Raw genomic sequence first — 25,567 nt, forward strand, 5'->3', positions numbered from 1 at the left:
GTCAATGATGGGCTGGACCTCCACGGGGACTGTGTGTACCTCTTGCTTTTGCTTGTTTGAAGCAGGGACTCACTATAGCCCAGGGTGGCCTCAAACTCACCACAATCCAACCTTGGCTTCCCGAGTGCTGGGAGCAAAGCCATGGACCATCACGCCCAGCTACCTCTTGCCTTCTCTTTAAACCTCAACCTCATGCCTGGAGATGGTCTTGTGAGGGTGGGGGTCACAGGATCTCACTTTTGTTCCTCTCCCCAATGTGGCCACAGTGCATAAATCTTTCTTCCTCTGCTTTTCACGATTACTAGTCTCTTGAATTTTCACGTGGTGGGTGGTGGCTGAGTCTGGCTCGTTGGAGTTGCCAGGGCTCAGCTTGTACCCTAGAAACTCTGGTAACAGGCCTGTGAACCCAGAATGCTGATGAGAGCTGGGTCCCTCAGAACAGATCAGACATACCTGTCAGCCATTCCCCGACCTCTGCACCCCCATGGGCCTCTGTACCACCTTCTGGAGACTTGTGGCCTGCCCACAGTGTCCCCCTAGTTTTCTCCTCAGGCCTATGCACCTCCCCACACAGACCTTCCCTCAGAGCCAGCCTGTGTCCTCCTGCCAGCCAGTTTCAAGGACCCTCTGCTCGCATCCGACCTCTCCCGGAACTGGGCCAGCCTGAGTTTGACAAGACAGCTGAAGATAGATAGGCTCTACCTCATGGGACCTGGGTCGGCTTTGTCATACTCCTGCTTCCCTGAGGACTGTGACGCTAGTCGTATCTGCATCTTCCCCCTACCTCTGAGTCGCCAGAGCCCCTCCACCATGGCTCAGTGCCTTCCTGACTCCCAAGTGCCTTCAGCTCTGGGACGTAAACTTTCCTGCCTCGGTGGCTGCCAGGGTTTAACGGCGTAATAGTGACGACAGTCAAGTCACACGGAGAGATTGCCCCTTTGCGACCCTTGCCTGGAGCTCCAGGAGTTCTCTTCTCCCCACCCTGCCTGGCTGGTGAGTTAATGAGTGACCGGGCCTCTGACGCAGGGCTGCAGAGGAGGGAGAAGCAGCAGCAGGTCAGCCTTCCCTCCCGCCCCGCCCCGCCCCGCCCCGCCCGGCTCTGCCCCATACTCCGTCAACATTTATTTATTTGCAAGGAGACAGGGAGGGAAGCATGGAGAGAAAGAGAGAGAGAAAGAGAGAGAATGAATGGGCACTTTTGGTCCTCTTGCTGCTGCAAACAAACTCCAGACACATGTGCCACTTTGGGCATCTGTGTGTGTGTGTGTGTGTGTGTGTGTGTGTGTGTGTGTACACATACGCATATACATATATATACACTATGTGCCTTGATCATGCTTCCCTCTCATTACTATTACTTGTCCACCCTCCCCCACAGAACCCTCTTCTACTTTGTTTTGTTTGTTTTTTCTAGGTAGGGTCTCACTCTAGCCCAGGCTGACCTGAAAGCCACTATGTAGTCTCAGGGTGGCCTTGAACTCATGGCAGTCCCTCCTACCTCTACCTCCTGAGTGCTGGGATGAAAAGCATGCACTACCACACCCAGCCCCTCTTCTATTTTTTTAAAAATTTTTTTGTTCATTATTTATTTATTTATTTGAGAGCGACAGACATAGAGAGAAAGACAGATACAGGGAGAGAGAGAGAATGGGCGCGCCAGGGCTTCCAGCCACTGCAAAAGAACTCCAGACGCGAGCACCCCCTTGTGCATCTGGCTAACGTGGGACCTGGGGAACCGAGCCTCGAACCGGGGTCCTTAGGCTTCACAGGCCAGCGCTTAACCGCTAAGCCATCTCTCCAGCCCCCCTCTTCTATTTTTAAAATATTTTTATTTATTTGTGAAAGAGAGAGAGAAAGAGTGTCAGAGTTTCCTGCCACTGCAAACAAACTCTAGATACAAGTGCCATTTTGTGTATCTGGTTTTATGTGAGTACTGGGGACTTGAACTTGGGCCATCAGGGTTTGCAAGCAAGTGCCTTTAGCCACTTCGTCATCTCCCCAGCTCCTGCCTCTACTCTTATCCACTCTTTTCCATCTCTGAGGGTGAGACCTCCTCTCTCAGCCACCTGGGCAGTAGCTACCTGCTCTCCTCACCCCGGCATTTGCTTACAGTTCTCAGCATCTGCTCTCCACCCACTAACATAAAGCCTGGCCAGTCTCCTCATTGCCGCTTCCTCCCCTCCCCAGTTCTGGTGATGGAGCTAATGCAATCACACAGCTCTCATCCCACAGGGATAAGAGATGGCTTATTCTGGAGCCAACGGATTTAGGTTACCCCAAGTTCCATGTCCAATGTGATAACAATTTCATGAGGTCTTTTCTTTCCATTTTTTAAAATAATCTGTTTATTTATTCGCAAAGAGAAAGTGGGAGAGGGGGAATGTGTGCTCCAGGGCCTCTAGCTGCTGCAGAGAAGTCCAGATGCATGAGCCACTTTGTGCATCATGCTTCACGTGGGAACTGGAGAATCAAACCCAGGTCATTAGGCTTTGCAGGCAAGCGCCTTAACCACTGAGCCAACTCTCAGCCCCTTCTTTCCGTTTTTTGAGATAGGGTCTCACTCTAGCCCAGGCTGACCTGGAATTCACTATGTAGTCTTAGGATGGCCTTGAAGTCATGGCGATCCTCCTACCTGGGCCTCCTGAGTGCTGGGAGGTGGGGACAAGCGGCCATGAAAGGGGCTGAGATGGCCCAAGGTAACTTGGCTGTGGTACTGCAACATTCCAAGCTCTGCACCATCACGGAAATTCTAATTAGTCAGTCAGCCTTGGAGGATGTTCCACGTTCCGTGTAGGTGTGGCTGCTTTCCATGAACTCTAGTTAACAGAATCCAGGGCCTTGCCCATGGCAGGCAAGTGCTACCTTCCCAGCTCCCACCACCTCAGGATTATGTGCCCACACCTGACTGCTGAGCCCTCACCAACACCTCTACCACCCTGCTCAGGACTTGCTGGGGTCCCTACTGCTTCCCTGCCCCCCACCCTTGCTCCTTTCTGCACAACCCACATCTGCAGCCCCACGAAGCCTCAACATGGGCTCTCTCACTGCAGTTTCAGCCTAGTAGGGCTTTTCCATAACCCTCCTTAGGGACAAAACCCACCAAACTAGCTGCCCCTCTGCATAGGCCCCTTTTCCCTCTCCCCTTCCCGTCTGCTGGTCTGCAAGCCTGCGGGTTCTGGCACCTTCTCCCAGCCTCCCTTCCCCTATGTCAGCCTCCTGAGCATCCCAGGCTCAGGGAGGACAGAGCCCTTGGGTCACACAGCCTGTCTCCCAAAGGCCTGGGGAAGGAATCCAGGGCTCTTTAATCAGCAACATTTTACCTGTGGAGGTGGGGGAGGGGCATGGCTAGCTGGTTAACGAGACTCTAGGGATCAGCTGGGCCAGATGCTGGAGGTCCCAGAGGCACAGGTGACTCAGCAGGAATGGGGTGAGTCTGAGGGGTTGGTCAAGGGCCAAAATTCTCACCCGTTTACTACACCAGGTAGAGGTGGGCTGTAATGAATAAAGGAGTGAATGAATGAACTGGAGGGGACCCAGGCGGCCCTTCACGGAGCTGCTCAAGAACAGTGGACAGAACATGCACCTGGGGCGTGAGAAGACATGTACCTGGGGACACAGATACAATGTCTTCCAGTCTCCCCTCCCAGTCCTGCTGAGTCCATACCCTCTTCCCCCACACGTTGCTGGGGAGCCTCTAGAGCACCCAGAGTCCTAACTAGGCCTGGGGGAATAACATGCTGGGTGCGGAGACTGTCCTTTAGAGGGACCCATGGCCCATGATGCCAGGCACAGTTGCAATTCAAAGACACAAGGTAGGAAGGAATGAGGACAGTGGTCAAAGAGGCTCCCAGAAAGTGGAAGAGCAGCGAAGACAGTCACAGGTCTCTGACTGGGCTTGGCTAGGGAGGGTCTGAGGAGAAGGTTGACTCCTTCCCATTTATCTGTTTGCTCCTTCACCCAACATTCAGTGTCCAACGACACTGAGGACCCTGAGCCAGAGTCAGTTCAGTAGAAGATGACCCTGCCTTGGAATCAGGGTCCCCACTGTGGGCGAGCAGAGAATCGTTTAAAATTACTGTGAACAGCCGGGCATGGTGGCACACGCCTTTCCAGCAGTCGGGAGGCAGAGGTAGGAGGATCACTATGAGTTCGAGGCCACCCTGAGACTACATAGTGAATTCCAGGTCAGTCTGGGCTAGAGTGAGATCCTACCTCGAAAACCCAAAAAAATAAATAAAACAAAAAATTACTGTGGGGCTGGAGAGATGGCTTAGCGGTTAAGTGCTTGCCTGTGAAGCCTAAGGACCCCGGTTCGAGGCTCGGTTCCCCAGGTCCCACTTTAGCCAGATGCACAAGGGGGCGCACACGTCTGGAGTTCGTTTGCAGAGGCTGGAAGCCCTGGCGCGCCCATTCTCTCTCTCCCTCTATCTGTCTTTCTCTCTGTGTCTGTCGCTCTCAAATAAATAAATAAAAATAAAAAAATAAATAAAAAAATAAATAATTTAAAAAAAAATTACTGTGAACAAAGTGCGATGGTGTTGTCCGCAGAGTCTTGAAGTTGGGTGAGGACAGTGAGAGACACAGGAGGTAAGAATGGCCTGGGCTAGGGATGTAGCCAGTTAGCACACTGGTCTAGCATGCAAGGGGCCCTGAGTTCCATTCCCAGCGACACACACCATGCGTGCGTGCACGCACGTATGCACACACGCGTGTGGACTGAGCAGAGAAAGGGTGTTTAGTCCTTATTCAGCTGAGCCTTCTCCTGCAGTGGTGAGGGTGGGCTAGCAGCAGCTTCCAGCAGAGGATATGAGCTGGGTTCCCACTCTAGCCTGGGAGGTATGTGGGCTTGTCCTGTTGTTATGCCCTAGCTACTGGGGAGGCTAAGGCAGGATGATCATTTGAGTACAGGAGTTCAAGACTAGACTTGGCAACAAAGCAAGATCTTGTCTCCAAAACAAAATAGGGGCTGGAGAGATCACTGAGTGGTTAGCTTGCTTGCAAAGCCTAGGTTCAATTGCCCAGTACCCACGTAAAGCCAGTTACACAAAGTGGTGCATATATCTGGAGTTCATTTGCAGTGTGGCAAGAGGCCTAGGCACACCCATATGCTGTCTTTCATGAATCAACCAACGAACCAATCAATAAAAAAGCCAGGTGCATACCTTTAATCCCAGCACTCGGGAGGCAGAAGTAGGAGGATTGCTGAGTTCAGTGCCAGCCTGGGACTACAGAGTGAGTTCCAGTTCAGCCTGGGCTAGAGTGAGACCCTACCTTAACCCTCCCCCCCCCAAGAAAAGGGCTAAGAAGTAGCTCAGTTGGTAGACTCATCACCTAGCATGCCCGCAATCCTTGGATTCATTCTCCAGCCCCACATAAACCGGTAGTGGCACACACCTGTAGGCCTGGCACTGGAAGGGTGAAGGCAGGGGATCAGGTTTTCAAGGTCAGCCTGTGCTGCATGTCCAGGTTGAGGCCAGCCTGAACTATGTGAAATCCAATCTCAAAACAAAACAAACAGAAGAGTGTGAACGTTACTTGGGAATGTTTCTGTGTTCCAGTGGGATAAACAGCCACACAATGTAGGGTAGGGGACCACACAAAAATACAGGGGTGGGGATGGAGAGATGGCTCAGTGGTTAAGTTTCTTGTCTGCTAAGCCTAACGACCCTGGTTCAATTCCCCAGTACCCACATAAAGTCAGATGCACAAAATGGTGCAAGCATCTGGGGTTTGTTTGCAGCAGCTACAGGCCCTGGTGCTTCCAGAGTCTGCATACAGGCCCAGAGTGCTGAAGTTACCAAAATTAAGCAGGATGTGGCCAGGACACAGAGGGAGATGGGCTGGGACTCAGTAGCCCCTGAGGGATGGGAACTGGAGATCCTCAGGAAGTTGGGTTGAAGGGGCAAGAAGTTGGTGTTGGAAATGCCTGTGACAAGGATGGGGGCTTGAAGCTGCGTGCGGAAACCAGTGCTGGTCTGGTCTGGGGATAGCGCTCAGGTACAGAGCTTGGGTAGTATGTATGAGTTCCATCCCCAGCAACAACCCCCAACCCAACACCCCTAGACTGGGGCCAGAGGGAGTCTGGTCTAGGGGAGCCCAGGCTTGTCTTGTTGCCTCTGCCCTGAGGTTAGCCCAAATCCCAAGGGACAGCAGGGTCCCCTTGGGGCAGCTTCTACACACTGGTGCCTACAGGCATAGCCTTTCTCCGCCCCCACCTGCACGCTCCGGAGTCTTAGCAGCCCCAGAACGGGATCTGCCGGGGTTACCCCGGCCCCAAGACGGTTTTCCGAGGCCGTGGTCGTTCCCACAGTGGTCCCCGAGGTCCTCTCCACGCGCCGCGCTTCCCCGGGGCCCCAGCGGTCGCTAGGCTGCGGGCTGGGGCTCCCGGGCTGAGCCGAGCTCCGGAGGCAGACACGAGCGGAGGACGGCGCGCATGGCGGCCGAGCCCGGGCGCTCGTGGGCTCCGGTGCGCAGCACGCTGGGCGCGAGCGAGGCGCTGCGGCGGGGCGCGGGTCTCCGGCGGGACCCCGGTTCGCACCCCAATGGGCCGGTTCCGGAAGACGTGCGCGTCCCGGGCCCCGCGGCTCGCGCGCGGGCTCAGCAACCCAGAGAAGCGGGAGCCGGGGTCAGGGCGGCGGGGCCCAGCGAGAGGACGGACGCGCGCAGCGGCGGCGGCGGCTCGGTGTGCTCGGTGTGCGGAGAGCCGCGCGGCGGGGCCACCTACCCCGCGGGCGTGCTGGAGGTGAGCGAGCGGCGGCTGCGCGAGGGGCTGGCGGCCGTGCGCGCCGAGCTGGGCGCGGGCCTCGAGGCGCTGCGCGCGGAGCTGCGGGCCGAGCTGGACGCCCTGCGCGCGCTGCTCCCGCCGCCGCCGCCGCCGCCGCCGCCCGCCCGCCCGCCGCGCCCCCCGCCCCGCGCCCCGGCCCTGCTGCGCGCGCTCCGCACCGTCAACACTTTAGTCTCGGCCCCGAAGCCCGCGCACAACGGCCTGGACCACCACGGTGGTACGAACCGTGCCTTGACCGGAAAGAACCCCAAGAAAATCCCAGGACCGCCTGCAGCTTCGCAAGATGGGGCCGGAGATTGAGGAGCGCGCCTCGGAGGAGCGCGTGCGGGACCGGAGGGGACTCAGGGAGACCTGGGACCTGGGGTGGGGTGGGGGACACGTGGGTGTCTTCCTCCGGGAGCGCAAGTCGAAGGGAGCAGTCTTCAGGCACCTCCGGGTGGTGGCCAGTATTCGGAGGGTGGGCAGCTGAGGCTGGGGAGGGTGCGTGGCTCTGCGTGACGGGCCGTCACCGAGAGATTGATTGAGTCTGGGATGGAGAGTTTCTTTTTGGCCTTGGACAAGGGTTTGACAGGCCTCTTGGAGGGGGCACAGGAGGAGCCTGAGACAGCAGGCTTAAAACTTGAAAATTACTTTCAGAGCGGTGGTGTGTATGGAGGGGGGGGGGGCGACGGAAAAGGGGCGCACCAGGACCTCTTGCTGCTGCAAAAGGAATTCCAGATGCATGAGTCATTTTGTGCATCTGGCTTTACATAGGCACTTCGGCACTGAACCCTGGCCTGCAGGCTTTGCAAACAAGCACCTTTAACCGCTGAGCCATCTCCTCAGCCCACAGCTTTTTTTCTTTAAAGGGCACCTCCATGCACCCACATACTATCTAACAGAAGACTCCAGGGCAAGTAGGTGCTGAGACAGTGCCACTCCAACATACGAATTCAGCACACGGCCTGAACTGGACCGTGGCTTGCTAGCCGGTATCATTGTCCTGACGGTGGTCCCGCCCAGTCGCTGCAGTCTCGTGTGGACAGTGCCACCTGGACTTTGTCTTTTTCATCACTGTCCAACAAAGCGAGCTCTTAGCCCGCCAGCCACAGCCTTGCTGCAGTCCTCTGGACCCCAGCTTCTTTCTAGGTGTTACCCTACGGATCAGGTTTCACTTGTCTGTCACTGGGACCAACCAGCTCAGCCCAGTCTGCTGCAGAACCTGGAGCCAGCAACTTCTCGTCTGGACTTGAGATACCTCAGCTGGGGTCCTCATTTTAAGTGGGTGCAGTGTCCCTAGGTTAGTCACCCAGCTTGGTTTGAAAATAAAACGTGTAATTTTGAGTAGAGGTGGCATTTCTAAGAAGTGCTTGCTTTTCTTCTAACCAGTAGATTCGAAATAATGTGCAGGCTTGGCTGGGGACATCTTCTTTTTCTGAGAAGTATCTGGGTAGTGGTGGCGGTGTGCCTGTGGTTTCTGGAAGAAAGACCTGGACACTTGTGGGCTAGGAGAGTATCATTTGGCAGCCTCTTGGGTGTGTGGACAGACACATTGAGACAGCCAGAAGCGGTTATGGCAGCATCTCCTACCAGAGGCAACGCATCCCAGCCCATCCCTCTTTCCAGTCACAGTAGGCTAAGAGCACTTTGTGGATCATTTATTGTAAGAAGGTCATGCCTGGACCCCAGGGGCCCTGCCAGAACACCAGGCCAAGCCCCAAGCCCAGTAGAGCCCACTGTAAACCGGTCAAAGTGTGGGTTGGGGGTGGGGCTACTGCCCGAATGGACGCTCCAGGGGAGGCGGATATCTTGCGCCCCGCAAGAGGCTGTTGGGGGCGGAAATTATCCGTGAGTGGCCTGGGGTGCAAACCCGGTGTACTGGCCTGGGGCACGGTCTGGAATTGGGCTACCTGAGGGTGCGCGGCAGAGATGGGTCAATGTGGGGTAAGGCTGGCAGGGGTCGGCTGGGGCTTCAGGAAAGAGGGCCGGTTGGCCTGGGTCAGGGGTGATGGTCTCTACCTGCGCTCGTCCAATGGGCACGGCGTTTTCGAAGACGGTCCAGAGCACCGCGGGTTCGCAGCCCGGAGTGGTCAGGGACCCAGAGTAGCGATAGTAGCGCAAGAGCCCCGAGGCACTGGGCAGCAGCGAGGCCAGCGGGAAGGTGGACGTCAGATTCACGGAGACTCCTGGGATGGGGCGGGCGAGAGGTTGCAACCTGCTTGCCGCTTCCGGGTGCTTCTGGCCCTCCAACCCCAGCAACCCCCAGGTCCTCACCAGGCAAATATACGTTTCTCAGGCCTGACACAATGGGAGAGAAGTTGGTATTGACGTCGTCCTGTTCCTGAGGAGGAAGATCCCTGTGAGATGGGCTGTGATTGTGTGTATGTGTGTGTGGGTGGGTGGGTGGGGGGGAGGGCTGGGAGTATCCAAACGTGGGAACACTAGGAGACAGTGAGACGCTCCCAGTCTGGGACATCTGCTAGGTGGGTTACCTCCTGCAGGTCCACATTACATGTCTTCTCACTGACTCCATACCCACAGGATCCCGAAAGTTCCGTGAGCCTTCTAAATATGCAGATCTATGACTCTCCCACCAACCCCACAGACTCCCAAGCCCCACCCTGGTCACTCCATGCAGTCCCTCCACACACTCGCTAGAAACAGGAAGTCGCACTGAAGCTCCCCTCCGCTTACCGCCAACAGCACAGCCAGCACAGCAAGCCCATCTGGGTGGCTTCGAGCCTCCTCTATTCTTTGATACTTGGTGTTCATGTGGACCATATGCATCTAGGGAGGTACAGATGGTAGGTGTCCAGCTGCCATCTGCCCTCACACCCACCTCACCTCCATGGTGCCCTCCCCTCCAGCCCACCCTAAACTCACCTCCATGGAAGAGTACTGCCCATCTATGCTGTGTTCAGAGCCTTTGTGTCCTGGCCCACCCCAGTGGAAATGCAGCTGCAGCAGTTGGTATTGGGGTGATGGCATCCCAGCCCCTCCAATGACCAGGAGGCTTTGCGGACCAGGGTTAACTCGAAGGAGCACTGAAGGGGTGGGAGCACATAGCACTTGAGTCCTCCCCAGCAGGCTCCCCCATCAACTGCCATAGGAATCTCGTGGTGTGGAAATGCCCTGACAATGTGGGTTTGAGGGTTGTGGCTTCTTTCCAGCACCCTGACATCTCAGTGTGCCCTAAATCTGTGTTTGGGGGCCATGGCCAGTTTCATCTGTAAGGAGGATCCTGACACTTCCCTACAATGTGTGTGTGTTGGGGGTTGGGTGTTCTCCTCTGTCTTGTTAATGGAGATTTTTGAGCCCTGTGTGTATGGGTCCCATTCTTGTACAGAGCTTTTAAGCCTAGTTTAGGGGACCAGTGATGTCTCTGTGGAGGTTTCTAATCACTGTGGGCAGTTCTTGGCTGGTGGTATCTCAGCTTCTGCGTGTGTGCTGATCTCTGTGCATAGATCATGTTCCCATAAGCTGTGTGAAGTTCCTTCCAGTGTGTGCATGTGTGTGTGTTGGGGGTGGGCATCTGATTCCTGGATGCTGACCTGTATGGCCATCATTCTCCAGGGTCCAAGGGCCTGGAGGTGCTGAATCATAACCTTGAAAGATGAAAGGCCCAAGAGTGGAGTCCTTCTGGACTAAGTGAAGATCAATGTTGATGGGGGACTGGGCTGGGCCCCCACAAGCAGGGGTTAACTCCTTCCAATGAGTAGGTCCTGAAGGAACAGGTTCTGGTGTGATAAGAGTCAAGCAGAAAGTTGGGGTGCAGAGGTGGGTGGGCCCCCCAAACCCAAATAGCTCTGGCTCAGGAAAGGCCTCCCTGCTCCCCCCACACTCTGCCCCATGTGACCTAGCCACCAAAGTTTGCAGGCGAGCTGCCCCAGAGAGACAGGATGGCAAGATCTGGCACACGTGGGCACACCCACCACACACACACGCTTGGGCTAGGTACACCTGCAGGGTCACAGACCCTGGCCGATTTGGGCAGGACTGTGGGTCACAGCAGATTCTGACACACATACATAGGGACAGTCACACACTGGTGCCTGGTGCCAGGTCGTTTGGCAGAGACCAGACAGATCCCACACAGCCTCATACAGCTGTTCTCACCACACTTGGGGTCCTGGGAGTCGTAGCACCAGGCACCTGCAGACGGTGGGGAACTGAGCTGAGAGACCTACCATGTTTCAAGTTCCATCCCAGCCACAGTGTCCCAGAACACGGAGTCGGTTAGCCCAGAAGAGGTCCTGCCAAGGATGTGGGTCCCCCTACCCACCCTACCACAGGTGGAGAGCTGTGTAGTTGGGTAGATCCGAGGTCACATGACTGCTCACCCTTGGAGTCCCACTGCCCCGTCGGCTGCCCAGTGAGGAAGAGGAGCAGGAAGCCCAGGGACCACATAGTGCAGCGGGCAGCTGCGGCTCAGGAGGACTGGAAATCGTGGATGAGAGGCTGGTGGGGAGGCTTCGACATGACTAGGGTGGACTAGAGGCGTGGCTACATCCTATGGGCTCGCGGGGGCGGAGCTGCGAGGGCTGGAATGGGTGGTGAAGCCCGGGTTTGGATCCGGGCCTTGGATCCCGGATTTCAGGGTTGCGTCTGCCAGTCAACTGGCTGGCATTAATCCTGGGAGGAAGGGGGTGTATCCGATCATTCTTATTTACATGGCAAAATTACCATCAAGAAAGCTAGCTCAAGGGGTTAGGGTACCTTGGATTCCTTGCCCAAGATCAGGAGCTAGGAAGGGAAGGGCAGGACCAATATCCCCACCCGGCCCACAGCCCCCTCCCTACTGACCGCCCTCTTTCAAAGACTACTCCACTAAAAGGGTGGGCAGTGGCTCTGCTGGGAAGTGGGCTTTGATCCCCTGACTTCCTGGTGTGCCCACGAGACCTGCCTGGACGGAGCTCCGCACTTGGGCACCGAGTGCCTGCAGGTGTGGGTGCCCGCGGATGTGAGCACCACGGGGCTGAACTGAGCTCGGATAGCTGGGGCGGGGGCGAGTTGGAGGGACTCTGCGCTTTGCTGTCGCTCAAGCCTGCGTGCGCGTCTCAGTGGAAGAGCGTTTGCTTAGCTGCTGTCCTTATCTCCTACACTGCAAAAATAAACACCAACAGTGTGTGTGTGGGTGGGGGGGGGGTGGCTAGCACTTCCCCGGGAAGGGGGGCAGGGTGTTGTCCGCGGTGCTGACAGCGGTCAGGCTCCAGTGTGTGGAGGAATGACAGGTGAAGCTCCCATTGCCAGAGTAGCTCACTAGTTCCTTCCTAACATGACAAGGCTTGTCGTGCCACTGCCCGTGCACACAGGCAGGAAAGGCTGGTCAGGAAGGGAACTTGAGGATCCTTCTAGATACTGTCACCACGAGACTGCTTGTTCTTGCACCACGAACTGAACATGAAAGGAGTACAAAGGAACAGGATTTGGGAGCCTCCTCCCGCCCCTGCCCGTTTCCTACAGATGTGGCCATCCTTCTAACTGCTCTTCTGTATGGACACTTACGTCAGAACACCCACTTCGTAGCCCGGCTCCTCTCTGTGGGCAGGGACTGCCAGCATGCAACCCCCCCTACTTCTCACCAGCAGGGAGCCCCGCCCTAGTCTAGACCAGGCTAAGTCCTCAGATGCTCCGGAGTCACTTGGACATCTAACGAGACCACTCATGGTACAGATTAGAGTTCCAGAGGGCTGGAGTCCCCCACATCCTGTCTGGGGTGTAGGTAGCCAGTCTCAACCCTCTGAGACCTACAGATGTCCTGTGTGGGCAAGGCCAGGGATGACTTCAAGTCAGATGTTCTCGGCTGCACATAAGGCCCAAGTCCCAAGTCCTCCCCTACCCAGCCCATCTCACCTTGGCTCAGTAGTCAAGAGGACATTTGAGCCTGGTCGGATGAGTGCCAGGCGTCCCTGCCATCTGTAGGCACTGCATGTTATCCAGCAACACCCTTGAAGAAGCATTCTGGCCTCATGCAGGGTGGGCAGCGCTCCCTGCCTGGACGCTCCGTGCTCAGGTCTGCCTGATTGGAAGCCAAGGCGTGTCAGGGGTTTTGGCTAACAAGGGCTGAAAGTCCTAGGCAAGAACTGGCTATGGGTTTGGGTCACATCAAAGACTGACCACATCTCCTCCAGAACACAAGTTTATTTGGCATTTGGATGAAATGGTTCTCACAGCATTGTAAGAAAAGGATTAGTGTCAACCTGACCAAAAGTACACCCACACTAAAACCCTCAGTGAAAGGAAAATGTAGAAACAGGCATTAAGACAATGAACACAGTATCAAATTCCACCTCAAGGCAGGCCAGAGGGCACCTGGCCTCTCAGAATCAGTGGCATGCCAGTCCACAAGGAGGAGCCTCCCGGGAGCTTGGCTTGTCCCTCTGGAGCCACACGGGGCAGCAGGCAGGGGAACAAAGTCAGGACTGGCAGCTGGTGGCAGACAGGATGGCAGGGTGTAGACAGAGGCAAAGCCCAGCTTGTGGAGCTGCAATGGCAGTGGGCTACACAGGCCTTCCATGCAGCTTGGATGGCCCAGTGTCTGGGAAGAGTCTCCTGGTGCTTGCTAGGGGAGGAGCCCTGAGAGCGGCTGGACACACTCCAGCCACTTCTGCCAGGCCCCTGCCCTCTTTCCTTCTGCTCGTTGACATGTCAGCCCATCCCCAATAGTCCTTTGGTCCCCAGATGTGGCTTCCAGGCCCACACATGCTGCGTTCAGAGGCTCTGCTGCTGTGGTCCTCAGGACTTGAGTAACCTGGCACCAGTGACTTTCCCCACACTGCTCTGGAGTGTGGCTGCCCAACACCCAGCACCTGCTGGAGGCCCAATGAACTCCCCTTTGTCCTCCGGCAATGTGAAAATGAGAGGGGCTGCCTGCACACTGGCCCAGGAACAGGCTGCTCAGCGATGAAGCTCCCATCTCCAGCAGGCTCTGTGGCATGGGTCAGGTCTCAAGACTCTCCACATGGAGGGAAAAATGGGAGCCACCCAGAGTGCAAAGGTACCCAGAACTGGACTGAGTCCAGTCTGTTGCCACAAAGCACCATGGAACCACAGGCTCGGATGCACCTCCCATTGATGTTCCTTAGTGGTACAAAGGTCGCAGCCCCACCGACCATGGCATAAGGCGCACGAGCTGACACAGCCCTGTCTGAGTGGCCCGAGGTGAAATGGCTAATCTGGGACAGGGGTGGGGGTCCCAGCTTGATTCTTGCGAGCCACCACCATCACCTGCAAAACATTTGGCCACATAAAGATACATAGGTACACGCGTGCGCGCGCGCACACACACACACACACACACACGCACAAAGATCCAGACATTCAACAGAAAAGATATGAATGTACTAAAAATAGCACAGAATCCGCTTCATCTCCAAACCTTAAAGGCCTGTCAGGAGACAACAGCACTGATGAAGCCAGCTGGGTCCCTTAGGCAAAGGGCCGCAGACCGGGTGCTGTGCAGGGCAGACAGGTGTGCACACAACCAGCGATGACGGGCTCCAGTGGCGACTGTGGTGCAAGTCGACTCAGGAAACGGGCACAGCCCCTATGTTGACTTTCACCACCCTCTTTCCAAAGAAACGACCCTTTATGGCACCGACAAGGTGGGGAGGGGCAGGCCGGATCCAGAGGCTGCTCACCACAAGGCCAGGCTCTGGTGCTCTAGAGAGCCAGCTGGCCCAGTCAATGGAGATCCAGAGTGAAGGCTGGGGGGGTTGTGGAGAGTGGGGAGGGCTGAGCTGCAGGTTCCTGCCAGAGCCGAATTCGCAGGGCCCAGCCGCAAGTTCAACATCCTTCCTCATCTACCTCCTCAGGGCCTGGGCACTTTGATGCTCACAGATAGACCTGGAGGGGTGTCCCTGAAGCGCCAGGGCAGCAGCTTCAAAGGCTCTCCCTGAAAGCAGACTCAGCGCCCCAAGACCACTGAGTCCACAGATGCCCTTGCTGCCCGAGCCGCCTCCAGTGTGGTAGTGGCGGCCTGCTGTCCGCCCACCCTGGGGCTTGGCCACTGGTTAATGACTAGCTGGCAGGCTTCTCTGGGTGGGACCCTGCAAGCAAGCAAGCAAGCCCACCCCAAAATGTGCTTGGCATTGAGTTCAGCCTGGCGCCTTTTGCTCCCTTCCATACTGTCGTCATTCTTCTCCACGAGAGACAGTGACCCAAAGCTACATATGCTTCTGATGCCCGCAGGGACACTCAGGTTCCTGTGTACACGCCCGCTGGCTGCTGGGTGTGCAGCAGCAGACATGGGTCCAGGCTGTTGACAGGGACCCTTCAAGTTTCCCACAGGGACCCTTCAAGTTTCCCACAGGGACAGGTGTCTTCTCAAGTGCACTGGTGCTCCCAGCCCACTGACCCCTGAGCCGGGGCATCTATACCACAGTATTGAGGGGGTTGCAGCTGTGGCAACCACCCCCTGGTGGTACCTCTGTAGCTGGGGTGCTCCCACTCTGTGTTGGATCAGGGGGCACAAGCAGAGCACTGCTGCTGTTGGTAGAGTCTTCCAGATCTGCCAGGGAAGTCCCCGCAGGAGGCAAAGGCTGCTCTGGGCTCCTGGGCAATGTACCTTCAATGCCACCATTCCCTGGGGCTGGCAGGCTGGCCTCTGCAGGCTCAAAGGCATCGTCATCTGCAGGAGACCAGAGGGGTGTCAGAATGGAAAGCCCAGCACAGGGGAAGCCGCTCCCAGACTTCTGGGAGCTGTCCCTACCTCATCCTCTGGAGGCGGACCCTGTTCATGGTCCCTGGGTCGGGCCCCCTCCTGTGGCTGGCATTTAGCACATGCAAGGTGCAGGGTACAGCCAAACATGCCAACACAGGTCTGTCCTGCCACCCGTCTCAGCAGGTGAACATGTGGTAAGGAGCTTCTAGACCCAGGCTGCAGTGGGCTATGGCAGAGCGGGGGGCGGGGGAGAGAGGAGGCAGCTGAGGCAGAACAGGCAACCTGAGAACCACCAGTGTCAGCAGAAAGCCAGAGCTTAGAGATAAGCAAGTCCTTTCTCTGAGTCTTGAGTCTTGGCTGCCTACCACTGTGGGCTGCTTCTGAATGCTGGTGGCCACATACCTTGGCAATGCCCCCACACCTGGCCACTCCTCATAACCTGCAGCCTTGCCTGGAAGCCCAACCAGTAGATGGTGATGCGGCAGTCCTGCAGAAAACTCCTCTCTTACCCCATCCCTTCCCTTCCCAGCACTGGAGATCCAACTCAGAGCCTCTGGTATGCGAGGAAAGCACACTACTACTGAGCCACCTTCACCCCTGACCTGACTTCCTTGTCAACAGCCTGTAGATTTATAACATTCTTGTAGCCCAAGCATAGCAGTGTTACCCACAGGGCCTAACAGGACAGGCAAGGGTTATGGAGGGGACACACAGACATTCCTTTTTAGCTACTCAGTTCTAAGAGGAACAACTTTTAGTGTCAGATGAAAAACAGAGTCAAGCAACTGGTCTAACCACAGAGCAGCTTTCTGACAGGACAAGAGGTATTGATACAATGGTGTCTCCTCTATCTTACACCCAAGGGACAAGCTTCCTGGGTCTGGATTGGGGCCAGTTATCTCTATGACCACCACTGCCTGGCTCTCCACTGTTTCAGAGATGCGCTGAGGGGCCCTGAGGGCTGCTCAGCTTCTAACAAGTGTAGATGGGAGGGTGGGAAGGGAGGGGGAGAACCATGCTTCCCAGAGCACCCAACCGGCACAATGGTGGAGGCCAGGATCAGGTACCCAAACCCCTTCTGCAAGGAAAACCCCTGCCCTAAAAGGAAAACCAAAGCAGCAGCCAGAAAGAAATGGGTCCCCAGGCACCGAAAGCCTAGGAAGCCCTGTGGTCCCGGCCCTGCATGCCTGATTGCTTGACAACTCCATGTTCCTTCTCCTGGGGGTGGGCAGGCACCTGCGGGGTCGTAGAACATGCTGTCCGGGTTGATGGAAGCCTCATAGGGTGGTGGTGGATCATCAGGCTGGTCGATGTCTGGGTACTTGTAAGCTGTGTAGGGAGGCGGAGGGTCGTGGAAGTGGAAAGTCCCACCTTCCCCATCGTCAGAAAGATGTAGTGGGGTGAGGCCTGTGCCAAATCCATCTGGACCATAGTCAAAGCCAGGAATCCTCCGGCCAAGGTTGAAGTGGTGCACTGAGACATCGAAAGTGAGACAAGGGAGGAAAGCTGTGTGAGTTGGAGGCAGGCTGCTGGCTCCTGAGCCTGCTTCCCCAAGTGTCACACTCCTGCAGTAGATGTCCACATCTCAGCCACGAACAGGAGACCCTGCCTTGACCAGAATTTCCTCCTGTCCCTGGTCCTCTCTAACCTACTTCCATGTGACTATCCCTGCGGTTTGATGCCAGGGCCGGTCTTAGTGCCAATGGATCGGCTAAGCAGGGTGACCTTCCCGTGGATAAGAAATCAGGCCTCAGTGATGGGAGGCCTTCAAAGCCTGCCCTGAAAGACACGGGGCCCTCACACAGCATGTGAAGACCCTCTCAGCTGTCACCAACTGTCCCCAGCCCTCCTGAGAAGGGGGTCTAGTCAGTTGGAGGAGCTTGAGTACTCTGGTTAAGGAGGGTAAGACATTCATCTCAACTGACTGTGGCTTGCTGGTGTCTAGGATCTTTCTCTGGCAGGTTCTCTTGGCTTGGGTGACCACTGTCTGACCAGGCTGTCCTTCCTTCTGTAGAGCTGTGAGGGCACAGGCATGCCCGAACCTCATCCTATGGATAGCTCCTCAGGTGTGCTGTGCCTCTGGCTCCCAAGGGGTGCTCAGCTCAAAAGCAGGCGTGTGGATGGCTCAGAAGGTCTGACCTGCTACCTGCAATGGGAGGCCCAACATCTTTCCTCCCTCACCTTATCTCAGATTCCATATTGGAGGGAAACCACCCAGGAAAGGGAGGGCTTGGAGACCTAGAGAAGGTCCAGGGGTCACCACTGTGGCCCGTGGAGGGCACTCACAGTTTGCACCAATGAGGGACTCGATGCGTTCCCTGCGTCGCTGGCGCAGCCGGTGGACCATGAACAGCAGCAGTGAGAGGATGAGGAAGGAGGATATGCAGCTGACCACCAGGCGCATCCCGCTGGCCATGGACTCAAACAGGCTGTTGCCGTCTGTCGGGGGTGGGAGGGAGGGAGGGAGGGAAGGAAACCAGGCTTTCTGAGAAAAGGAGTTCACAGGGCTGGCGGCGGCAGGGGCGGGGGTAAGGTCTCAGTGCAATTGCAGGCATATACTGAGGACGATGACCCTGGCACCCCAACCCCCAGTCCTGTTCCAGGCGCCTGCACTGTACTTGACAAGCTGTTAGGATGGAGGGTAGGGAAACTGAGAATCCTGTGACAATACTGAAAGAGCTTGGGGGGAAGGAGTCCAAGGAACAGTGCTTCATGGTTGGATGAACTGTTCTGCTCTGGGATGGGGGATGCCTGGCCCCACTCTGACGTATTTTCATTTCAAGAGCTGCAGGGTTTGGATGGCCAATGTGTGAAATGCTGCTTCAACCTGTCAGTGAGCAAGAAAGTAGACATCTGTCCCGAGGTTGGTGCTGCTAGGAGGCAGCTGTGCACAGGTACTGCCAGGTGTGACACATCTGCCAGGACCACGTGCCCTTCCCCAGGAGGGATGGAGCAGTGACAGTACAGGTAAGTTTACGACTCAGGTTTATGTTACCTTACTTGACAACTGTGAAAAGAACAGGTACCTTTATTTTCTCTCTTCTCTTCTCTTCTTTTCTTTCTTTCTTTTTTTTTTTTTGAGATAGTTTCTCACTCTAGTCCAGGCTGACCTGGAACTTCTAGTCCCAGGCTGGCCTCGAACTCACAGCCATTCTCTCCTTTTTTCGAGGTAGGGTCTTGCTCTAGCCCAGGCTTACCTGGAATTCACTATGTAGTTTCAGGGTGGCCTTGAACTCTTGGCAATCCTCCCACCTCTGCAGGGATTAAAGACCGGTGCCACCACACCTAGCATCGTTATCATCAATTTTCATCTCTCTTTTTTTTTTTTTTTTTTTTCATCTATGCATACTGTTTTAGTGGCTATGGCCATGGAGTAAGTCAACAGTTAGGCATCATAGATCCTCCAGGTAAGCAAAGCTGTCATGGCTGTTCTAGCTCCTTTGTTATTCCAAGTAAGACTTAAGATCAGCTTGTCCAATGCCTGTAAAACATTACCTGCTGAAATTCTGGGCTCAGCTCCTATTGTGCATCTATTATTAGTTTGGGAGGGGGGGAACTAACCTACTAATGGTACTGAACCTTCTGACTCAAGAACAAGACATATATTTCCTTTTATTTATTTAAGCCTTTGATTTCTTTCTTTCAGTACTGTTTTATGTTTATACCATAAAAAGATACACAGACTTATGGGACTTACAATGAAGTATTTCATATTTTTGGTACTATTTGCAAATGATGCTTCTTTAAAAAATAATCAAGGGCTAAAAACATGGCTCAGTGGTTAAGGCACTAATCTGCAAAGCCTAATGACCTGGATTTTATCCCAAGTACCCATGTAAAGCCAGATGCCCAAAGTGGCGCATGTGTTTGGAGTTTGTTTGCAGTGGCTAAAGACCCTGAACATCCATTCTCATTCTCTCTCTCTTCCTTCTCTGCATGCAAATAAATAAAAATCTTTTTAAAAAAAATCAATGTCTGTTACAGATAATACAGATGGACAAGATTAACTTTTGTATATTGTATCTGAAGACCTTGCTAACCACAGTTGCTTAACAACATTCCTACAGATCCTCCAGGACCTCCACTATAATCACGTCATCTGCAAACAGCAATGGATTCGCTTCTTTCCTGTTCCCAAGCTCCTTTCTAGTTCTTGTCTCTGTCAACGACTCTGATCTTTTTTTGTTTGTTTAAATTTTTATTTATTTGAGAGAGAAGGAGGGATGGAAAGAGAGAAAAAGAGAATGGGATGCCAGGGCCACTACTAATGAACCCCAGACACATGTACCACCTTGTCCATCTGAATTTACGTGGGTCCTGGGGGATAGAACCTGGGTCCTTTGGCTTTGCTGGCAGGTACCTTAACTACTAAGCCATCTCTCCAGCCTATCTCTCTCTCTCTCTTTTTTAATCTTTATTATGGGGCAGGGGGCGGGGTGTGTGTGTGGAATGAGAGAGGGAGAGAACAGGCACTCCAGGGCCTCTAGTCACTGCAAAACTCCAGATGCATGCACCACTTGTGCATCTGGCTTACATGGGCTCTGAGGAGTCAAACCTGGGTCCTTGGGCTTCATAGGAAGAGCCTTAACCACTTAAGCCATCTTTCTAGCCCTCAACTCTGATTTTAAGTATATGCCAAACAGTGTAGTGAGATGACACCCTTGTCTTCTAACACCTGAGACGCAGCTGCTAGTGTTTCCACTTCCAGTAACTGGGTCTTGGTCCTTGGTGCAGTACTACTTCCTGGGAGGAGCCTGTGGGAGCACGGGCAGAGCACAGACAGAGCAGGTCCTGAGTAGGCTGCTCCAGGGTGCAGGAGTGTGACCTACATTGTGCACTCAGTGTTCTGCTCTGCTGAGATGTTCTCAGTGCTGGGAAGGGCTACATCTGCCACAGATGGGTCAGGAAACTTGGTAAGCACCAAGTTGGTGTTTCTCATGACTCCACAGGTACACTTATGCAAGCATAAGTCTGTGTACTCTGGGAAGGGAGAGGTGGAAGTGCCACCATCACCTTCCTTGCCTCCTGGTGGGCATGGTCACAAGCATGGTCTCTGAACTCACTCAGTTACATGTCCGTGTCTGCTCCTGCCAGCCTCAGCCACAGCTCTGAAGGATGATTCTGCCCTACTCAGCAGCTCTCCTGGAGTGAGGGACACCTGGGGACAATGCTCACTATTTTGGTCTCACCTCTCACACTGCAGCTCTAGTTTCCCTTCCTCAGGGATCCTGGGGGAGGAAGCAGATGGTCTTTACACCTGCCCAAAGTGCTGTTCTGCAGGACCACACTGTGTGACACCACACTGCTGCACCCGGGAAAGAAATTCATACTTTGGACTCATATTCCTTTTTTTTCTTTTCAAGTTTTTTTTTTTTTTTAACCTTTTTTTCTGAAGTAGTGTCTCACTCTGGCCCAGGCTAACCTTGAACTCACAGTAATCCTCCTACTTCTGCCTCCTCCTGAATGCTGGGATTAAAGGTGTGCATCAGGTCTGGATGGACTTGTATTTCTTCTGAGCCTGAGCTCATGAGAGCTGCTAGAGGTTCTGGTGTGCAGAGATGGGTGTCCATGGCTGCATGCGTGCCAATGAGCCTCACTTGGTTTCGTTTCTTTTTTCTTTCTTTCTCTCCCTTTCCCTCTCCTCTCTCCCCCCCCCACCTCCTTTCTCTCCTTTTCTTCTGCAGTGCTGGGTATGGAACTCAGGGCCTTGCACATGATTGTTAAGTCCTTTACCAGTGAGAATATACTCAGGTCTTGCAGTACTTTTATTAAGTGCAAAGAGACAGAAGGTTATCTGAAAGCAGGCTACACTGTACAGGAATCTTAGAGGCCATCTAATGGTGAGGAGTGAGCTCACAAGCCAGGACAGTGTCTTTTCCTTAACGACTAGCAGAGCTGATGACTGAGCAAGGACTACTGTCACAAGCCTGCACATCCTGCTACAAAACAAAGAGGAAGAGCTCAAATGTGGATGCATATTTTAAGTCTAGCTCTTACTCTTAAAAATCCAAACAGGCCTTGGAGAGATGGCTTAGCCGTTAAGGCATATGCCTGAGAAGCCTAAGGACCCAGGTTCGATTCTCCAGGTCCCATGTAAGCCAGATGCACATGGTGGCACATGTGTCTGGAGTTTGTTTGCAGTGACTAGAAGCCCTGGCACGCCCATTTTCACTCACTCTCTCCTTCTCTAACTGTAATAAATAAATAAAATTAAAATCTTAAAAAAAGTCCACATCACATGTTCTCTTTCATATGTGGATCCTAGCTACAAATGATTGGACTTCTGTGTGAGTAGGAAGAAAACTCAGTAGCAGCGGCCAGTAAGCTAGAAAGGAGATATAATGGGAATACAAGGGTGGGGGGGACTTAATAGGATGGTATTGTGTATATGTAAGTGAAAGAACAGATTAATGGGATGAAAAGGCCTAAGTGAGGTCAGGGGAAGAGATTGAGTAAAGCAAAGTTAGAGGGAGGGTTAATCACAATCTAAGAGGATATAACTAAGTCATATGGAAACCTACTTTTTTGGACACAGGAGCCATAGATTGTTACCAAAAAATTTTCACTGCCAGGGATAGGATACCTTCTAGTGAGTTGTTGTCCAGGGAGGTCCCTGATACCCCCAAAACATTACAGGCCAATGCTGAGGTCCTTGGTTTCCCACCAGGAATAGATGGTAAGACCCTACTGCTGAAGACTCCACATACTTGGGCTGCAAGGCCACTGAGAAATCCTGCTGGAGTTGAACTGAAAACCTCTGTTTAGACCAGCTGACAGAAAGCTGGAAAAAGCCATACAGTTCAATGGGAGAAAGAGAAATCACCAGTGAAGATACCCAACAGTGGACACTGCAAGCCTTATATTTGGCCAGCCAGGCCAAATGAGCCAATGGGTGCAACAGTAGCACATCTGTTATGGGGGAAACCAACCATCCTCTAATTGGACTGGAGGCCCGCTCCATGGGAGGGAATACATCCCTGATACTGAAAACCTACAACAGGGGTAGTCATGAGCCCTAGGGGTGTAAGGTTTGCTGTCTGGCTAAATGTATTTACTGTGCTTATCAAACTGCCCAGTAAGCACTTCTCTTAATGTTCATATCCATATGTTTTTTTAAAATTTTTTTTATGTTTATTTATTTGAAAGTGATAGAGAAAGAGGCAGAGAGAGAGAGAGAGAGAGGGGGAGGGAGGGAGGGAGGGAGGGAGGGAGGGAGGGAGGGAGGGAGGGGGGGAGAGAGAGAGAGAGAGAGAGAGAGAGAGAGAGAGGGAGGGAGGGAGGGAGGAAGGGAGGGAGGGAGGGAGGGAGAGGGAGAGGGAGAGAGAAAGGGAAAGAATGGGCATGCCAGGGCCTCCAGCCACTGCAAACAAACTCCAGATGCATGTGCCCCCTTGTGCATCTGGCTAATGTGGGTCCTGGGGAATCGAGCCTCGAACCGGGGTCCTTAGGCTTCACAAGCAAGTGCTTAACCACTAAGCCATCTCTCCAGCCCTCATACCCATATATTAATGCTACTCTCACTTTTGGTTAGAGAAGCTTCTCTTTTCAGATGGCAGTGGTTGGGATGACTCAGAAGGCACCATGGTACTGAGAAGAAGTGATAAAGGAATGCTCAGCACTGAAATATCTCTATCACACCTTCCATGGCTCAGGGTCCATTGCGGAAGAGGTGACGGAAAGAATGTAACAGCCAAAGGAAGGGTAGGACTCCTTACAATGTGCTCCTCCAGACACAAAATGTCCTGGAAATCCATGACCTCACAGCACCTGATACTACCTACACAAGACATCATAATAGGAGGAAAAGATCATGACATCAAAATAAAAGAGTCTGATTGAGAGGGGAAGGGGATATGGTGGAGAATGGAGTTTCAAAGGGGAAAGTGGGGGGGAGGGAGGGCATCATCGTGGGATATCGTTTATAATTATGGAAGTAGTCAATAAAAAAAAAATCCCAGCTGAGTGTGGTGGCTCACGCCTTTAATCCCAGCCTTTAATCCCAGGCAGAGGTAGGAGGATCCCATGAGTTCAAGGCCACCCTGAGACTACATAGTTTATTCCAGGTCAGCCTATACCAGAGTTGAGACCCTACCTTGAAAAAAAAAAATCCCAACAGGAGACAGGCAGGTGTGAAGCTGCCCGTTCTAGCCGGCCTGTGAACAATGTGCTATGCTCACTTCCAGTTCACTTGCGAACACTGGTGCCTGAGAGTGGGAAGAAGGTCACGAGAGAGGACACTCACAGGGGCACTCAGCAGCTACCAGCAAAGCTCCTGAGACAGCTCTGCAGGTAGACGCTGCCATGGCTGCTGTGCCATGTGCAACACACTCGTCCGACTCTCCATGGAAGAAGGGGAGGCCATCTCACCTGGGTCCAGACACATGAACTTGCAGCACTCCTTAGGGTCCTTGCGGTACTGCTGACAGCCCTGGGGCCGCTCACAGAGGGCCGCCACGCACATCTCGGGCTCCCCACCATGGCAGGTGCAGCTCAAGCATGGGTCGTCTCCCTTGGGGGTGAAGTAGAACCCTTCATCCACCACATTGTCCTTGATGTCAACACACGTCTGACCTGCAAGGGGCACGTGTGTACAGATGTACACGTTATCTATCTAGGTCAGCCCTGACTCCCCACCTGCACCTCTGGAGGAACAGCAGCCGAGGAGCTGGTGAAGTCGTGTCTTCCCTGCGTGGGATGCTGTGGTTCTGAAAGCAGTCGGCACAACACACAGCGGCCGGACAATGGGCCTGTGGAGCTCCAGGATGAGGATCTGCACAGCCATTGGCTGCAAGCCGCTTAGCTCATCCATGAGATCTCCTCAACACTAACGACTAAGCAGATCCCACAGCTATGGATACCATCCATTTAAAAATTGGGATGTGCTCTGAAGGAGTCCCCAGGCTCTGCCTGGGAAGTGGGTTCCCTGGAGCTGAGGTCCACGCAGTAAACTGCAAAAGTGACCCTTACACTGGTAGGAGACCTGATGGATGCCCGGGAGGGGATGAAGAATTGGGTGGGTCCATGTAAGGACTCAGGCTCAGGGTTAAAACAAATGTCAAAGCTAAGTTCCCCATGTGCTCAACTGTGATTCTGTGCCTTGGTAAAGTCTGAGGTTAGTCAGAGCTGAGTCTCCCATGTGGTCACAAACATCCAGGGGAAAGTCACAATTACTCTCTCTACTGTAACAGAGAAAAGAGTGAGGAAAAATGAACAGAGTCCCCAGAGAAGTGTTGATACCATTAAGCAAACTGATGTATGTAAAGTGGAACATCAAAAGAAGAAAAAGAAAATGAGTCAGAGATAGTGACTAAAAATTACTTAAATTAGCAGGGTGTGGTGGCACACTCCTTATCCCAGCACTTGGGAAGCAGAGATAGGATTGCTGAGGGTTCGAGGCCACCCTGAGACTACGTAGTGAATTCCGTATCAGCCTGGACCACAGTGAAACCCTACCTCAAAAAAAAAAAAAAAAAAAAAAGAAAGAAAAAAAAGAAAAGAAAAAAGAAAAAATTTACTTAAATTAAGCAAAACAAAAATAATAAACTCCATACCTATATATCTAGGATATGCAACTAACTCCAAATATGGTAAATTGACACACTGTGAAAAATCTTAGAAGCAGGAAACAGAAAACAACTCTCACAACTGGTGTGCCCATCTTCTTTCTCATAAATAAATAAAACATTAAGAGACATAAAAGCCCCAATTTTGAAAGACAAATTACCTACATAGTTATTCTCAAAGAATCCACACACTAAAAGAATATGGAAGTTTAAAAAAAAAAATCTTAAAATTCACGTATGGGAGGAAAAGGTTGAAAAGAGGCAACACAACGCAATGGGAGTTGTTAAAAATAGAGCCACAGTGACGAGGTGGCAGGCAGCATGCTGCTGGCACAGACAACCAGGGTCAGAAAGGGGCCAGGAGCGCTCCAAGTGCACTTTGGCCAATGACACTGCAGAGATGGGGAGGAGGGACAGCCTGAGAGGGAGGGAGGGTCCACCTGGACAGCGATGAGGTTGCTGCCTACATGAACCATGCAATAGCAGCAAACGCCAGCAGCTGCTTCGGCTGATTCTGTCCATCCTCCACCCCTTTACAGAGGGTTAGGTGAGGGGTGGGGAGTCTACCCTTGTCAACAG

General features: G+C 53.6%; 3 protein-coding genes across 7 annotated transcripts in view; 1 reads left to right on the forward strand and 2 right to left on the reverse strand.

Moving 5' to 3' along the window:
- Window positions 1–6,433: 6,433 nt before the first annotated feature.
- Window positions 6,434–8,107, forward strand: LOC123454182 (protein FAM246A-like). Its single transcript, XM_045132806.1, has one exon. The coding sequence runs from the start codon at window positions 6,434–6,436 to the stop codon at window positions 7,082–7,084; it is 651 nt and encodes a 216-aa protein (XP_044988741.1). The 3' UTR covers window positions 7,085–8,107.
- Window positions 8,108–8,406: 299 nt separating this feature from the next.
- LOC101600794 (carbonic anhydrase 15-like) lies at window positions 8,407–11,240 on the reverse strand. Of its 3 annotated transcripts, none has more exons than XM_045133039.1 (8): window positions 11,104–11,240; window positions 10,880–10,915; window positions 10,315–10,485; window positions 9,647–9,807; window positions 9,458–9,550; window positions 9,038–9,104; window positions 8,783–8,949; window positions 8,407–8,589 (listed from the first exon to the last, which is right to left on the reverse strand). In XM_045133039.1, exons 1-8 carry the CDS (start codon window positions 11,168–11,170, stop codon window positions 8,422–8,424), a joined length of 930 nt encoding a protein of 309 aa, XP_044988974.1. In that variant the 5' UTR covers window positions 11,171–11,240; the 3' UTR covers window positions 8,407–8,421. The 3 variants fall into 3 exon arrangements, with proteins under 3 accessions (XP_044988974.1, XP_004670914.1, XP_044988973.1); XM_004670857.2 differs by having other exon boundaries at window positions 8,407–8,673; XM_045133038.1 differs by lacking the exon at window positions 10,880–10,915 and having other exon boundaries at window positions 8,407–8,673; window positions 11,104–11,235.
- Window positions 11,241–12,886: 1,646 nt separating this feature from the next.
- The window catches only part of Dgcr2 (DiGeorge syndrome critical region gene 2), a 57,876-nt gene continuing 45,195 nt past the window's right edge, over window positions 12,887–25,567 (reverse strand). For 2 of the 3 annotated variants that reach the window (XM_004670805.2, XM_004670806.2), the window contains exons 7-10: window positions 23,793–23,996; window positions 17,712–17,864; window positions 16,662–16,898; window positions 12,887–15,392 (exon numbers count right to left, since the gene is read on the reverse strand). In XM_004670805.2, the coding sequence (XP_004670862.1) occupies window positions 15,136–15,392; window positions 16,662–16,898; window positions 17,712–17,864; window positions 23,793–23,996 (851 nt within the window). In that variant the 3' untranslated portion in view covers window positions 12,887–15,135. Of the gene's footprint in view, window positions 15,393–16,612; window positions 16,899–17,711; window positions 17,865–23,792; window positions 23,997–25,567 lie in introns of all 3 variants that reach the window. The other variant, XM_045132493.1, reaches the window with a different exon arrangement.

Source organism: Jaculus jaculus, chromosome 13, assembly GCF_020740685.1.
Source record: "Jaculus jaculus isolate mJacJac1 chromosome 13, mJacJac1.mat.Y.cur, whole genome shotgun sequence".
NCBI classification, from domain to species: Eukaryota; Metazoa; Chordata; class Mammalia; order Rodentia; family Dipodidae; genus Jaculus; species Jaculus jaculus.

Bases quoted from the DNA above. Each gene is read 5' to 3' on its own strand.
- LOC101600794 (XM_004670857.2), bottom strand. From the start codon at position 11,170: ATGTGGTCCCTGGGCTTCCTGCTCCTCTTCCTCACTGGGCAGCCGACG. The intron at 9,105-9,457 runs GTAAGCGGAGGG...CTTCCTCCTCAG, and splicing joins TGCTGGCTGTGCTGTTGGCG to GAACAGGACGACGTCAATAC. The intron at 8,674-8,782 runs GTAGAGACCATC...GCGCACCCTCAG, and splicing joins TGCCCATTGGACGAGCGCAG to GTAGCCCAATTCCAGACCGT.
- LOC123454182 (XM_045132806.1), top strand. From the start codon at position 6,434: ATGGCGGCCGAGCCCGGGCGCTCGTGGGCTCCGGTGCGCAGCACGCTG.